At 42.4% G+C, this 15757-nt stretch overlaps 1 protein-coding gene and 1 long non-coding RNA gene across 3 annotated transcripts in view; one reads left to right on the top strand and one right to left on the bottom strand.

Moving 5' to 3' along the window:
- Window positions 1–13552: 13552 nt before the first annotated feature.
- On the bottom strand, window positions 13553–14169 carry LOC148119109 (uncharacterized). Its single transcript, XR_015735450.1, has 2 exons — window positions 14109–14169; window positions 13553–13830 (listed from the first exon to the last, which is right to left on the bottom strand). It is a non-coding gene; the product is annotated as an uncharacterized LOC148119109 (long non-coding RNA).
- Window positions 14170–14203: 34 nt separating this feature from the next.
- Prim2 (DNA primase subunit 2) overlaps window positions 14204–15757 on the top strand; it is a 207820-nt gene continuing 206266 nt past the window's right edge. The window contains exons 1-2 of one of the 2 annotated variants that reach the window (XM_087898051.1): window positions 14204–14372; window positions 14937–15102. In XM_087898051.1, the coding sequence (XP_087754177.1) occupies window positions 14949–15102 (154 nt within the window). In that variant the 5' untranslated portion in view covers window positions 14204–14372; window positions 14937–14948. The remainder of the gene's footprint in view (window positions 14373–14936; window positions 15103–15757) is intronic. The other variant, XM_087898050.1, reaches the window with a different exon arrangement.

Here is a 15757-nt window from a genome sequence, read left to right as displayed (position 1 = left end):
AATTCCAATGATATTTCCTACGTATCCCATTAGTTAGGAGCCACAGTGAGTTGTGTCCCTCATCATATTCATAAACTGAAGTCCTAACACTGGTGCCTCAGAATGTGAGTATCTTTGGAGATAATATTTAATAAGAAAGTTAGGATCAAAATGAAGTTGTATGGATGGATCCTAGTCTAATATGATGAGTTGTCTTTTGAGAACCCTGAAAATGACTACCCCTTCTAGTTTCTTGGGCATTTATTTGTTTGTTTGTTTGTTTATATATTTTGTGACAGAGTCTCACAGTATAGTTTTGGCAGGTCTGGAACTTACTGTGTAAATCAGGCTTGTCTTGAACTCCTAGAGATCCACCTGCTTCTGCCTTCCAAAAGTTGGACTAAAAGTGTGCACCACTAAGCCCAGCTAATGATTTTGAACTTCCTTGAAAAAATATATATTTATTTTATTTTATGTGTATGTTCATGACCTTAATAGTATGCGCACACACTATATGTATGCAGGTGGCCTAGGAGGCCAGGAGAAGGCTTTGGAACTGGAGTTACAGAAGGTTGTGGTCTCTTCTATGTGGATGCTGAGAACTAATCCTGGGCTCTCTGAAATAACATCAAGTACCCTATTAACCGCTGAGCCGCCTTGATATTGTACCTCTTATCTCCAGAATTATGAAGAAGAAAAGAAAAGGTCTATTGTTTAATGATCCGGCACTTGCTATGGCAGCCCAGCTGGCTTCATGGTTACTGTCTGTGGGCGTCTTTACCTATCTGTGCGTTTCTGGTCCTTACTAACTTTCTCTTGGGCTTAAGTGAGTGGAGGTCTCTTTCCAACACTCTCAGCCCCCTTCCCACCACTCAGCGTTTGTGCTGCTTTCTTTTAACCCCTGCTATTACTCTGTAGTCCACTTCCATTTGACTCTTAACTTGATAACCTCAGTAAGTTTTCCTCAAAGCCAATTGGTCTACAGACCCCAGTGTTTGGTTTCTCTTCTATGATGCTCTCCACTCATGTCCTGAGTGACATTTGTACAGGATGATGGATTATTTGACTCTGGCTTTGCCTGGATCATTGCTTCTGTTGAGTACACTCTTTTTTCCTTCTTATGAGGGCTGCTAACTTGTGGATCTGGACCTACAGTGGGGTGCTTCTTGCTGATGGGTCATCTAACTTGACTCTGGTCTTTCTTTTTTGCTTTTCAAGACAGGGTTTCTCTGTGTAACAGTCTGGCTGTCCTGGAACTCACAGAGATCCACCTGACTCTGCCTTCTGAGTACTGGGATTACTGAGTTCCGGGATTCTTGACTTCCCTGGTTTCAACCTCCAAAGTGGTCTCTCTGCTTTTTCCTTATACTTGTGATAGTTTAAAACATTACATTTATGTTGAGTATCCTCTAGAACCAAAGAGGTACTGTTGCAGTAGTCTTGATCAGGGCCCTGTGGGGAGGCCCCTTATGGAATACTATTTCCCTGGCCTGATTGGAAACATAACATTTCAAGCTACCCCAAATAGGAAACAGTTAATCCTGTTGAGCCGACCATAAGTACTTCTCAGGAAGGCAGGTTCATGCTAAATGGTTAGGAGGAATAATTATCCTTTTAGTGAGATACTGCATGTTTCCTTCCCAGAATTCCCGCCACTCTCTGACACCCGCCTCTTCCTGGTGCAGGGGCTTACAGAACCCCTGTCACATAGCTTTGTAAATCCTTCTGCTTTTCTGAATTGCTCAGAAAAAGCCTAACTTTCCCTTTTCTCTTTTCTGTCTCTCATGCCTTCCGTAAGCTTTGGGAGTTACTCCTTCTCTAAAGCTCCCGTCCCCATCACGTGATGCCCAGCACCTGGCCTTTGCTCTTTCCCTCCTCCTTCCTCCTCCAGGCAGCCTTGGAGACATAGAGCTTGCTTGTCCTGAGGATTTTCTTTTAGACTCTACTAAAATTGTCCTCTAGATTCCGCCTGAATCCACACCTAAATTCTTTACCAAGACTAAGATCTCAAGAGTAAGTTGATATTTTTAGTTTTGCTTCAGACTTTTGTGCTCTGTGCTTTTAATGTTACCTTTTCAGATTTAACTCCAAAGTTAAGAAAATGATATTTAGCTTCATTAAGTATTCCAGGGGAAAATAGAATAAGCATACACTAGACCCGTAAGGCATGAAGAGAAATCTGTTGGGTGGAGCCTTTCTGATGTGTTCAATGTAGTCTTTTACTGCCATTAGTTCTGTTTTCACACGTCAGTAAGCTCCTAAAGGGCCCAGAATATATATATATATATATATCTGACTGTAGCATGTAGTGATTACTTAAGAAATATCATAAAATCCACAAAAGCCAACTCCTAAAAGCACACTAGCTGGAAAGTCTTCTTGAGTGATTTGTCCAGTCTACTCTGCAGAGATGGTTTTGGCTTAGCCAAGAATCAACATTACAGCAACCCTGACCCACCCTCAGATGTGTGCTTTTGTGGACAATAAATTATATCATCAGGTTCTTCGTGAGTGACCCTGAAAAACATGGGAGACACCAATGTGTTTCACTGAGGTAAATGAACACAGAGAACTCCGAGGCTAGAGAGTGGAATCCAAAAGTAAGAGTTCTATTTGGGAGAAGTTATCAGTGAATGCGTCTTTTAAAGCCAAGACATACATGTATTGCCCTTAAACATTTGGACTTCAGATAAAACAAACCGGCTGTAATAGTTCCAAGTTTTTGTCTTCAGCAGTTGTGCTTGGATGTTGGTCAGTCCTAAAAGCTATTAATCATAGTGTTGAAATGTGTTATTAAAAATTAAAGAGTTCGTCGTTGTTATGGAGATAAAATCCAGGGCCTCCTGGCCCAGCTCCTGTACTCTGGGGTTTTGGGTTCTTATTTTTTGTTGCTATTGCCTGTTTGCTTTTTTTCCCTTCTGAATAACTCTCTCACTGAATAGCACAAATTGGATTTGGATTTGTGATTCTCCCAACTCAGTATCCCAAATGCTGGAATTATATGCTTATTTAAAAACTTTTATTACTGTTAATTACCCAGGTCATAATTGCATGGTATAATAGTGTCTAGCTAAAATTATATAAAAATAGATCAAAAATGGGTATTTTCTATCACCCCCTTATCTTTGACACAGTGATTTTTAAATAACATTGTTTCTCACAGAATAAAGCCTTCTGTCCCTAAGCTAATGCATAATAAAAGCTCAATCATGAAAGCTCCATTACCTCAATAAAATAGTTGCTGATGTAGAAGGTAACTATCTTCTGAGAATATAGTTTTCTAAAATTACTGTATGTGGTGGTTTGAAAGAAATGCCCCCCAAAGGGAGTGGTACTTTTAGGAGGTGTGACCTTGTTGGAAAAAGATATGTCACTGTGGGGGTGGGCTTTGAGTCTTTTTTTCTCAAGCTTCCCTCAGTGGGACAGTCAGTCAACTTCCTGTTGCCTGCAACATGTAGCAATCTCTGCTCCAGCATCATATCTGCCTGTACATTGCCCGGGTGCTGCCATGCTCCCTCTTTATAATCATAATGGACAGAACCTCTGAAACTAGAAGCGAGCTATCCTTAATTAAATGTTTCCTTTATTAGAGTTGCCATGCTCATGGTGTCTCTTCAGAGCAATGAAAACCCTAAGATGATATTTGTTAAAATATATTGTCCAACTATATTTGTCGATAATCATTTTAAGTTACTATTTCATATTTCTACTATGAGTGACAGGGTTTACTGTCCATGCATTTTATGATTAATTTGGAAATTCTCAAGCTTGAGTTGAATACTGAGGGTAGCTGGAGTTGATGTGTATCTTTTTTGGCACTGTAATTGTTATGATAGTTTTTAATGTGCTTCTTAGTTAATTTTCTCATCACTTGACAGAGGCATCTTAAGAGAAAATTATGTATTAATCATATTGATACTCACAGGTTGAGGTAACATGGCTCTGGGTTTCTGGGCCCATGCTGGGGCATGTGTATGACAGAGAGTGGGCGTCTTATTATGGATGTAAATTAAAAAGGAGCAGAATAAGCAGAGTCAGGGACAGACATAGCCCCTTAGGACACAATCCCAGTAAGTCACCTCCTTCAGCAAGACAGGAACTTCTCCTAACTTTCAATGATCTATTTAAATTTCAATTCGTCAATAGATTAGATCTTCATCGGTTCAGGCCTTGCATGATCTAGCTGCCTTGGGAAAGTCCCCACAGCACACAGCATACAACACACCTTTACTGATATAGCCAATCAAATTGATAGCTAAGATTAATCACTATATATGCTTACAGTTAACATAACATATAAAAGTCAAATACGTTTATAGGCTGCAAAATTGTAAAAGCAATGCAATATGAGTAACATTAGTTTGCTGGATGATATTTTACTAAAACTGAAGAATGCATATTGAGAATAATAATGAAACAATTTAGTATCTTTTTCACTTGAGGCTTTGCAGTCTGAGCACAGCAGATTATCATTTGAATGACTGTCAGTACCATTGCTGGTCATTTACTAAAAGTTTTTAAAAGCAAATATAGGCCAATCAACATAGCTCTTTACCTGAAAACACAAGGGAGAAAAATAATCCAATTGAAAAAAATCTCTCATTGTATATTTTGTCGTATGTATACTGCTTGCACCTGTGGCAAGTTGGACTATCTAAAGACAGAGATCAAAGCAATACTTCTCCCTCTTAGGCTGGATGGGCCCTCTGGATTTCTGAACTATCTACCCATAAGAGCTTCTTTCCTACCACAAATTTCTATTTCAACTACTGTGAGTTCGTAGTTTCTTTACCAAAGTATCAGTGATCACAACTGGCTCCAATATTTGAGTTCCTCTGCACCAGTTTTCACTTCACCAGTGCCTTAGTTTTCTAACTGGGTTCATTTGCTAATATGCAGACAAACTTTGACTCGCTAAAAGAAAGGCTAAGAAACTGATGGTTTCTTTATGAAAGTGGTTAGGAATTGAAAATTGCAGCTAGATAGAAACTATAGAGAATTAATTTTGTACACCCAAATTGGTGTTGGTGACACAAGACAATGATCTAAAGGCATTTTGTTGGATTATAGTGAGGGTTCGCTGGTTAAGAGACTGGCGAACTCTGTGGAGGACCCACATTTAGTTCCCAGCATCCACGTGGCAATTCGTAACATCTCTAACTCCAGTTCTATGGTATCTGATTCCCCGTGGAATCTGACCTTTTTGGGCATCAAGCATGTACATGGCACACAGACACACATGCAGGCAAAACATTCATGCATATAAAAGTAAAATAACTAAATTTTTTTAAAAAACATTTTGTCTTTAGACTCTTAAAATCAAGAATATTTAGACATACTTATCAATATATTGAAAGCTAGACCTCATTTCAGACAATCATCTGACACTAAGGCCGCTGCTGTCATGGGCAGGGGCTCCCATGCGGCACTATTTGGAAATAACATAGCCTTCCCGATGACACAAGATATATTTTTTTACTTAAACATTTAAAGCTTACCATATAAGTATAAGGAGAATGGAAAAGAAAAAAGTTAGCATGGTTAAATAGACTCCAGAGAGTTAATTGATCATCTAAACAAAATAGCCTTGAAAACTGTTACATGTTTTGTAAATGCCAACATCATTATTATAAGAAAAATTATAGTTGACAAAACCTGGGTTTAGTATTCAATACCAAATGTTGGATTATATCTGCACAGCAGAAAGGGAATCCCACAGTGAGGGTTGTTAATCGGTGGGTGAAATCCAGTTGCCTCTGTCCCTCCGCTGCAGAAAGCCCAGCCCAGCCTCTTTCCATCACAAATGTCCTCAGGAGAAGGCAGTCTTGGTGTTAAGAGTGGCTCGTGTGGCCGAGGCAGTGTGTGTGGATTGGGAAAAGTCAGCTTTGGTTGAGGAGGGGACGGAGCCAGTGTCTGTGAAAAAGGCCGGAGCATTTGACTGATAGTTGCCCCAGCCTCATGGGGCATTGGAAAGAGTGGTGGGTGAGAAGCCCACACAGGGAAGAGTTTGAAGTACGTACCACACACTTGGGAAGCATGGACCTAAATTATTTAACCCCACGGGGAAATGCATTTTCACTGTAGAAGGAAGGATTTTTTTTTCCCTCGTGGATACTTACTGATGGGTGATGTTTTATTATTCAAAGATGAGAAATTCAGTAGAGGTGATCCCACCCAAGTCAGGAAGGCAGGCCCCTTTCCTCTCTGCAGTCAGTATAGACCTTAACCTTTACCCTTAACACTTTATATTTATCAACGGTAGAAAGATTCCTTTTTAGTTCATGGCTTCTATCCTGTGAAAGATTAAGATCATTTTTTCCCAACGAAGAACACTAACTCTTAGTTGTGATAATCAATCAGTCAAGTTGGAATGAAATCTTGGCATTATCACAGCGTCGTGTTGACGCCTTCTTCAGTTTCCAAAGCTCAGCCAACCGAAGGAAAATATTTTCTTCAGGAGTTGCCATCGGAAAGCCCACAGCGAGAGTGAAAATACATCTTTGGGGAGGATTACATCATATGGAACATGAAAGCCCATCTGGACGCAGGGATGAACAGGAAGGAGCTCAGTTCAGTTCAGCAGGTCCCTGTGGAGTGTCTGCCTGTGCTACGGGTGGGATCGAGGCAGAGTGCAGAACCCAGCGAGACTCTCTTTTCCATCTCTGGACCCTGTCGCTTAGGAACGAGGCTTGTATTTAAAAGTTAAGCTATTCAGAGTAGTGTGACATCAAATAGCAGTTCAGTGTTGCCAATGTATGACTTGATTAATGTGAAATGACCCATTCACCTTAGAAGTTCACCTGGGGAGGTTACATGGGCAGTGCATCAAAACCATTGGTTCATAAAATACCACTGGATTTGAGGGTAGCTCTTAGATTTTTTTTTTTAAAGGCAGGCTCCCCACCTCCCGAAGCCCAAAGCCAATTTCTTTGAATGTCACTAAGATGATTTGAGGTAGATGTGTCTTTTACTGTGGGGTTCAGTCCAGCTTAAACTTATATAGAGAAAAGAGTTCTTCTAAACATTTAGGACTGAATTGGAGTTACTAAAATCAGGCATTTCTCATATCCTTTGGATGCCGACAGTACTACTGTAAGGTGAAATCACTCAAAAAGTTAATCTGGCCAGAGATTTGCAGTGTTTGGTGTTATGGTGCCTATGGCAATTATCTATAAGATGTAGGGTTCAGAAACACTAATATTTAGAGTTATTTGTACATGGCTAACCCGGAGGCAGAGAAAAAGATTCTGTATTCTTTTCCGTCTCTGATATCTAGAAATAACTCCTCCCGCCAAGTGAACAAGTTTTGCTGTTCCTGTGTTCAGGGTGAGGTTCATCTTTTTTCACTATCCCCTTCACCAGAAAGATACTGGCTTAGCTTCAAGATTTTGTGCCCAGCAATACACTTTGCCAGTCTGAGGGAGAAGGTTAAATTAATAAATGCATCTGCCTCCCGTACATACCTTCTATATGTAATCAGGGTTCCGAAAAGGTCCAGGCAGGACTAACTATGTCTCAGAGGCTTAGGTGATCCCTATCAGGTCATCACTGCAAGGTGTGTGCTTGAATGTGTGTGTGTGTGTGTGTGTGTGTGTGTCCATGTCTGCCTGTGTGTCTGTGTATGTGTGGTGCTACTGGCAAGTGGAGGAAAGAATTCAGGTTGAGGTGGTGGTTTACTAAAAAGAATCTTCATGCCGTGCCTCCTAAAGGACTCAGAGACAAGATGGACAGACGAAGAGGAGGGATTGCTAAAGAGAAATTACTAAATCAGAGAGAGCAGAAATGATTGCTCTGCAAGCCTCCCTACTGAAATCTCAGGAAGCCATTTTCTGAAATCTCACTTTCTCTTACAATATTACAAGGTCTTCTTTGTGTCCACTAGGGAGAGAAGAGAGATGGCAGAAAGGTTCCACTGAAGCCTGCCCCTTCTCCCGAGAGCAACCAGCGCCTTGAGACGAATCATTGTCTACCCTTTAGTATGTATTCTTCAGAATTACATTGATTAAATTCTTAAACTATTATAAATCCTGAATTGTATTGTTAGAGTTCAACAGAAGGCAGGAGGCACCACTCAGCATTGGCTAACTCAAAGATGTGTGTGTGTGTGTGTGTGTGTGTGTGTGTGTGTGTCTGAGAGGAGTAGTTTGGGGACAGCCACAGAGGACTCAGTAGAAGTCAGTTTGCTCCTGTTACTAGTCCTGTAGATGGACAGGGGTTGTTATCTGACCCAGAGCCGGAGAATCATTTAGTGTCAGCTTACTTGAGACGGGCAGCGACGTGTTGAAGGACATAGACAGGCCTGCAGGGAGACACCGTAGGATATATCAGACTGACCTCAATCCTTCTCAGTTTCCCAGGTCCTTTTGGGAATGAATCTAACTGTGAGCACATAGCACAGAAAACTGTTTCTATAGCCTGCAAAGTCAGCACCAGGGAGCAGGGATACAGTGGCTTCTGGGTGACAAAATGGGAAATGAAGGACACCCGGCATATAAACATGGGCTCCAGTGTCCCGCTGCCATAAGCCTGAGAATCATTCATATTTCTGTGCTTACTTCAGCTGTAGTTCATTTGTTCACACTGTGTTTTAAAAATATATTCCATTGGGTGAAAAGACCACAGTTCATTTACCCCTTCCCCTAGCAGCAGACAGATTCTGGTGTTTTACTATTTTGATGTTCCTATGAATATGCTTGTTAGTGGTTTTTGTTTTTTGGGGGGATGTTTAGGCACAAAGTTTCTCTAGAAATATACAGTATTTAGATTAGAATTCTTGAACTGGGGCAATCACATTGAGACTGCCAGACGATACTAACAGGATTTTCAAAGTAGTTGCATGAGTTCATCTTTTCCTGAGGCCTGTGGGGGCCTTCTTGACATTGGATGTTTTCTGACTTTGTGGTTGTACTGAGCGTTTCCATGTCCTGAGTTGTTGGTGTGGTTTGACATGAGCTCATATGTTGAGTCATCACTGTTTCCCCTGGCCTGGAAACACTTGTTCAGATTTCCCTCCATTCTTTCCTACTGTGCATTTATTTATTTACTTAGATTTTCGGAGACACAGCCTCAGCGCCTGCAGACTGACCTTCCACTCACTACATGCGTGCTTGGGATTGAACCCAGGGCTTCATATCGGCCGAATAAGCATTCTACCAGCTGTGGTACATCCCTAACTTGATGGTAGGGACGGCCCCTGAGATTTTTCTTAGTAGTTGTATTTGGATAGTAACCCTGTGTTGGTTATAACTTTTCTAATTTTGTGGCTATGAAGATGCACCTATGCTTATATTGAAACTTAAGTTCTTTATTCTAATATGCTCCAAATAATCAGTGAATCCTTTTTACATTCACCCTCATTATTCACTCTTGGGACTTCTCCACTTTGAGCTTGTGTTTATAAAGTGGTTAAAAGATACACAACACAGAACTTGTCATTTTAAGTGTACATTCAGTGGCAGTGTATACATTTGAATTATTGTGAAACCATTATCGCTCTCCATCTCCAGAACTGTTTTATACTTTTCTTCTTTTATTTTGTAATTATATGTATGTGTCTATGTGTGGGCATGTTTGCATGAGACCAGAAGAAGGGGGGTGGCTCTCCCAGGGCTAGTGTCACAGGCAGTTGTGGGCTGTCTGACACCCTGCTGGGAACTGAACCTGGACCCCTGCAAGAGCAATACACACTTTTTTTTAAAGATTTATTTTTATTATTTTGTTTGTCTGCATCTGTGCACTATATAGCTGCTTAGTGTCTGAGGAGATAGACAGTCTTCATGTGGTTGCTGGGAAAGGAGCCTGGGGCTTTCACAAGAACAAGAAGTGCCCTTAACCGCTGAGCTGACCCTCCAGCCCAGCACACACTCTTAATTGATGAGACCCCCATCTCCAGACTCCTATGCTTTTAATTAATCTCCCCCATTTTGTTCTGTGAGCTAGCTGTGTCGTTCTGAATGACCTCCAACTCTTGGGTTCACGTTGTTCTATTACTTTAGTCTTCTGAACAGCAGAGGCTCTGGGTGCATGCCACTGTATCTTTAAGAACCTCTTTGGCGCACAAACATCACAAAGACCATGCATATATTTTTCCCGAAAGTCTTACTATTTTGCCTTTCTGGAGTATCTGCAACTAGCTTGAGTTGATGTCAGTGGATAGTAAGAGGTAGAGAATAAAATTCTTCTCCCACAGGCAGCCACTTGTCCCAGAGTGATTTAGAATTGCCCGTCTTTTCTCCATTGACCAGAGGAGTGGGCCTGTCACATGCCGGGCTTCTGGGTTCTCTATTCTGTTCAGTTAATTAGCTTATTCCTGTTTCAGTCCCACAGTATTTTAAATGCTATAAGATTATATCAATCTTTCTGTGGATTCACAGTCCAAAGGCTGTGGAATTCATAATTTTCTTATCATCTTTGCTTTATATTCATATTTCTATCCAGCCTTTCCCAGCCACTCTTTCTGGAATTTCTAAGACTCCTCCAAGAACTGTTCATATTCCTCCTCTGGTTGAATTGTTTATTGCTTGGTTTATCTTACATAGTAATTCATATAATTATTTGTTCTTTTCTCTTTCCTACTAGACTATAAAACTTAAGAAAATAGAGATTTGGAACTCTTTCATTGGAAAACACTTCTTGGCACTTAGTAGGGCTAACTGACATTTCCAAAATAAAATTGGCCATCTTGGTATATGGAAGGGCGTTTCTTCCTCCCTGTCCTACCTCTTAAGGATATGTTCCCTCCGGCTCGCTTGACCTTCGCTGGCTAGACGAATGGAAGCAAAGGGAGAAAGAATGGGATGTTTGTTTTTAGATTTCTCTTATAGCCAAACTCTCTGAAGTAGGAAATGAAGTCAGGAGGGTGGAGAGAGCAGAAGGTGGCCAAGTTTGCCTTCGTTTTTTGGGTCAGTCCCCTGTTGGAAAGGCTTCTTTTCCTGTACTTTCCATGGTGAGCAGCTCTGGCAGGGTGTAACAATCAGAGGATGCTCACTTTGTAAAGAACGTTTGCACATCCTTGGGCTTTGGGGTAACACAGCCTAAACTGGGGAAGAATGTAGACGCACTCTGACTTACCAAGTACGGCAATGAAACTCTCAACTGTGTAAAACACCATAGAGCTGGAGTTCTGGAGTGGTGAAGTCAGCTCAGGGTGAATGCCATCTGGGTTGGACTGTCTGCAGCTGCTATTGTCCAGCACAGGCCCTGCACGGAGCAGTGACGATTTATGGAAATTATGCTGCGGAAGGTACTCTGTGCTTTATTACAGGATAAGCTGGGCAGCCAAGTCATTCTGAAAGGAATGCTTATACAGTTTTCAGATGAGCACTTGCCGTCTCTAAGGTCAGAGTCACATTCGATTCAAACCATCTGTTTCCTGCGAAGCTGAACCCAGCTCTTTGCTCGTAGTCTCGCCAGGACTCATCACCCAGCACTTGACTTAGACATCCCTCCAGGACTCATCAATCTCCTCCCATAAATATTTATTGAAGGATCTTGGGATCCAGGAGCCGTGGTTCCAGAAATGGCACGGCAGTTCCTGGTTTTGACTGCTTATGGTTTATTGAAAGTAAAATTGTGTATGTGTATATATATTTCTCCCGCTATGAGGTCGGTGTCTATAGCTTCTTGAGAGTCCTGTTTGCCAGGACTCAGCATTATATAATCCCTCATTGTTGATGAAATGAATATACGAGAGAGCCCCTGCATTGAAAGCACATCTGAAATGTCCACATCATTGTGTGTTACTGCTGTGGGGAAGTTACCCTTTTGATTGCCCCTGGATACAGAAATCAGTTTTTACAGTGTGTAGTGACCCTCACTGATACTAGAGAATAACCATGCTGGTATAGCTGATAGACTCAGGCTGCTTTGTTCTCTGAAATCAGATAGAGGCTTTGAAGGGCCTGGGGTGAGGGCTCAGCACTCAGGAGCACTCTTCTGATCCCAGCCCCACACAGTGGTTTATAGGAGTCTGTAACTCCAGTCCTGGAGGTCTGATGCCCTCTTCTGGCCTCTGTTGTCACTGCATGCAAGAAGTGCAAATCCTACAAGCTACAAGCTGACAAAACACATTAATACATAAACTAAAAACAGGACTGGAGAGACAGCTCAGCCTTTAAAAGCTAGGCTCACAACTAAAAACAAATTAAAAACAAAGAAAAACCCAGGTTTTTGATATGATGTAAAAATATCTATTACATGACATAATACGATTTTGGTAATGCTAAACATTTGTCTAGTTCTTTATGAAATGACATTAGTTATCTCATATTCTAATTTTGAAGGTAGGCATTTAAGGGACTGTATAAACTGATACATGAAGATAAGTAAAAGGGGCTGTCCAAAAAAGAGCTTAAAATCAAGTAGCCTTGGCATTCTTAACAAGCCACAAGTGATGGCCATGAACCGTTTGAAACAGGGTACAAAATTGACTCAGAGGTGCATTTCCCTTAGGAGACAATTCATCATATGTTTTAGTAGTTCATGTTCCAAAAACACGAAGACCTGTAGTAGAGGGATATAAACACATAAAAAGTAAATCTGGCATGGTGGCACATGCTTTAAATTCTAGCACCGGGGAGGCAGAAGCAGGTAGATCTTTGCCAGTTTTGCCAGGAAAATTCCCTTGCTGATAGCAATAAACATTTTCATACTTTATAACTGACTACTTCGTGAGCTAATTTTGTAGTTTGTGTAAGATTTTTCTCTAATAAATATCATTCCCGACGATATTAACCTTTTGTGTTATACTTATGGCAACCCCTTTTTCACTGCACAATAATTCTGTGCACCTTTTTAGACGCACAATTTTGTTTTCCTAGTCAGAGCTCTAGATTTTTTTTAAAATTTGTTGTGACTTCACTTAGATTCCTGTGATATCCTTAGACTATTCATGTATACCTTCTCTGTTCTGTGCTTCAGTTTCTTTTTAACCCTTTAAAGGTAATTCACAGGTTAGACTTGGTGATGTCAATTGTGTATATGCCACAGAGGGGAAATGTGTACCCCACTGTCGTATTAGTGGAATCAGGACAGCAAGACGGTTGGCAGAGTGGAGCTCCGTGATAGTCACTTCAGTTCTATTATTTGTTAGGTAATCTTTGGAAGTCACTTTTTTTTAAAAATTTTTTTTTTTTTTTTTTGTAAATTGGAGCTAATACTAGAGCCTTCCTTGTGTGGCTTAAGAATACAAATTGACATATAAACTGCTTAAAACAGGCTCTGGTACAAGGGATAGCTACCAGTTAGTCCGTCTTCCGTGGGCATTTAGAAGCTTCGAAGTATTCCACTATACTATGCTTTTCTAAAAACGACGACTTCCAGCCTCTTCTCCAAGGCCTCCGCCTGCGGCTTTTGCAAGGGAGACACGCCACCTAGGGGCCGCGGCCTCGAACACTGTAGACCGCCCAGGGCTGAGGGGCTCTAAAGCTCCGCGGGAAGGATCCTTCCCTTCCCGCCGGCTTCCCTGTGGTCCCCGAGCATTTCTGCAAAATCCTGCAGGTTCCACCACTCCCTGGAGACCGTGCTCTGGTGTTATCCTGTGAAGGGCCGCAGGAGAAACCGAGGACATCGCACGTAGATGCGCAAACGGACATTATTCTTGGAGCTGTTTTCTCATCAGAGAAATGAAGGCAGCGTTGCTAACAGAATGAGGGGAAGTCCTAGTGTACCCCGGGCAAAGCCGACCCAGGCAGGCTCTCTCCATCTCTCCGACCTAAAGTGCGGTTAGAGCGCCGTCCCTGGATTTCAGTACTTAGTAACACGAACTCTGTCCGCAGTGTGCAAACGTTTGCCCTTAGCATTGCAGCACTGAGTCCCAACGCCGTCTCCGTGCACCGAGGGACAGCTTAAGTTCTGCAAAACAAATGAACAGAATCTACAGACATTTGAATTCAAGATATTTAATGCCGGGCGTTGTGGCTCAGCCCATAACTCCAGCACTTCGAGCGCTGAGGCAGGAGGATCAACATGAATTTCAGGTTATCCCTGGCTGCGGTGGGAGACCCTATCTCAGAAAGACCAAACCTCCGCAAGCAAAACGAAAAACAAAACACACACACACACACACACACACACACACACACACAACAACAACAACAACAACAAAAAGTCCTTCAGCGAGCTAAACGCACAGAACACACTGTTCCTTCAGCAGCTCCCACGAAATCCGCGTAGCATCACGGTGGGCGGGACGCCAGGGGGGTGGGACCTCCGTGCCATACTTCCGCTTCCGGTCCCAAATGCACTCTCCCGCCACTGGGAGAGAGCAGCTGTCAGGGCGGTGTTTCCTCCAGTTTGATTACTAGCTGGCTAAAGAAAATCTTGCGGGTTTATTAGGGACGGAGAAAACGTGGAGTTGAAAGTTTGCAAGTTGACCTGGTGGGACCGAGTGACAGGTGATGTTTGCGGGGGTTAAGGGGGTGGGAAGAGACGCGGCCCGGGAAAGTGCCGGCGCCTGGGCGGGAACTTGAGGCACTTTTGAATGTTCTGGAAGGCTGGATTCAAAGGCTAGATTTATAAGTCTGTTCCACAGAGTTATAAGATGAGGCGTAAGTCTCTTCTCCCGGTAGAATCTACTTTTCTTTCCCTTGACTTAAGGACTGCCTCCCAGTAGAACCCCATCTGGTCTTAGTTTCGCAGACGTCTGAGGGTGGCGACACAGACCAAGTGAGCGGGCAGCATCACTTGACTTCCCTCTTGCTAAAAGGTCCACTACCCTCATCTCTACCCGTTTAACTCCGCCGCTCACTCGACTCTGTTATTACAGATGAGTGTAGAAAATAGGGCCTCGCCTAAGTGTAATTGCTTTTAATGATCTGTGCATGAAGTGTTGTGTGTGTGTGTGTGTGTATGTAATGTACCCACATGTCTGTTTTGTTGTTTTCAACTCTCCTATCGTTTGAACATTTCCCCCATCACTTTTTAAACATCTTTTTGTTGTTGTTGTTCACTGCTTTCAGAAGGTAGCCAAGATGCAGTTCTCAGGAAGGATTCGGAAGAAGCTGCGCTTGGCAGGTGACCAGAGGAATGCTTGTTACCCTCACAGCCTTCAGTTTTACCTCCAGCCGCCTTCTGAAAACATATCTTTGACAGAGTTCGAAAACTTGGCTGTTGATCGACTTAAGTGTAAGTGACGTTTAAATTCAAATATTTGTATTCTTGGGGTGTGCAGCTGTCATTGGTGGGAGCTAATGGAGGCAGTTCGTTATTATTGGGCAGGGTTTGTTTGTTCTTCTCTTCATGTTCAGTGCGGAAGGGATATTGAGTATACTGTGTCGGGAGGGAAGACTGTAATTCACTTCTTTGTTGAAACTGTATCTACTGTGGAGGGAGATGGAGAGAGAGGGATGCAGAGTAGAAGCCCTGCATCCGATTCCCGTCTGCTTTGATAGACGTAAAGATTAGTGCTCCTGGAGCGTGAAAGTGAAGAGTAACTAGCTTGGTCTGATTAAGTAAGGCTTCTTAGGGGAGTTGGAATTTGGTCTGGTTCCTGAGGAAATGAGTAGAAGGTAGGAACTTTCCAGCTGTCCAACCTGAGATAAGGGTGTCTACAAAGACGTGGGGCTGTGAGCGAGAAGTGCTGTTTTCAGCGGCCAGTTCAGGGCCAGTGGAGAATTGTGGGGATCGGAAGGCATATTAGACTGTGCAGGATCTGAGGGTGAGAAGGACATGGCCACTCAGCTGGAGGCCTCTTATCCTTTGTGTGGGAATGCAGAAATGAATGAGCTCACCATGGACCAGACAAATACTAGCACAGTCTTTAGAGTTTATGCTCTCGAAT

This window comes from Myodes glareolus, chromosome 18, assembly GCF_982192425.1.
Source record: "Myodes glareolus chromosome 18, mMyoGla1.1, whole genome shotgun sequence".
Taxonomy (NCBI): domain Eukaryota; kingdom Metazoa; phylum Chordata; class Mammalia; order Rodentia; family Cricetidae; genus Myodes; species Myodes glareolus.
The sequence above is the reverse complement of the archived record's forward strand: the minus strand, read 5'-3'. Positions and strand labels throughout refer to the sequence as shown.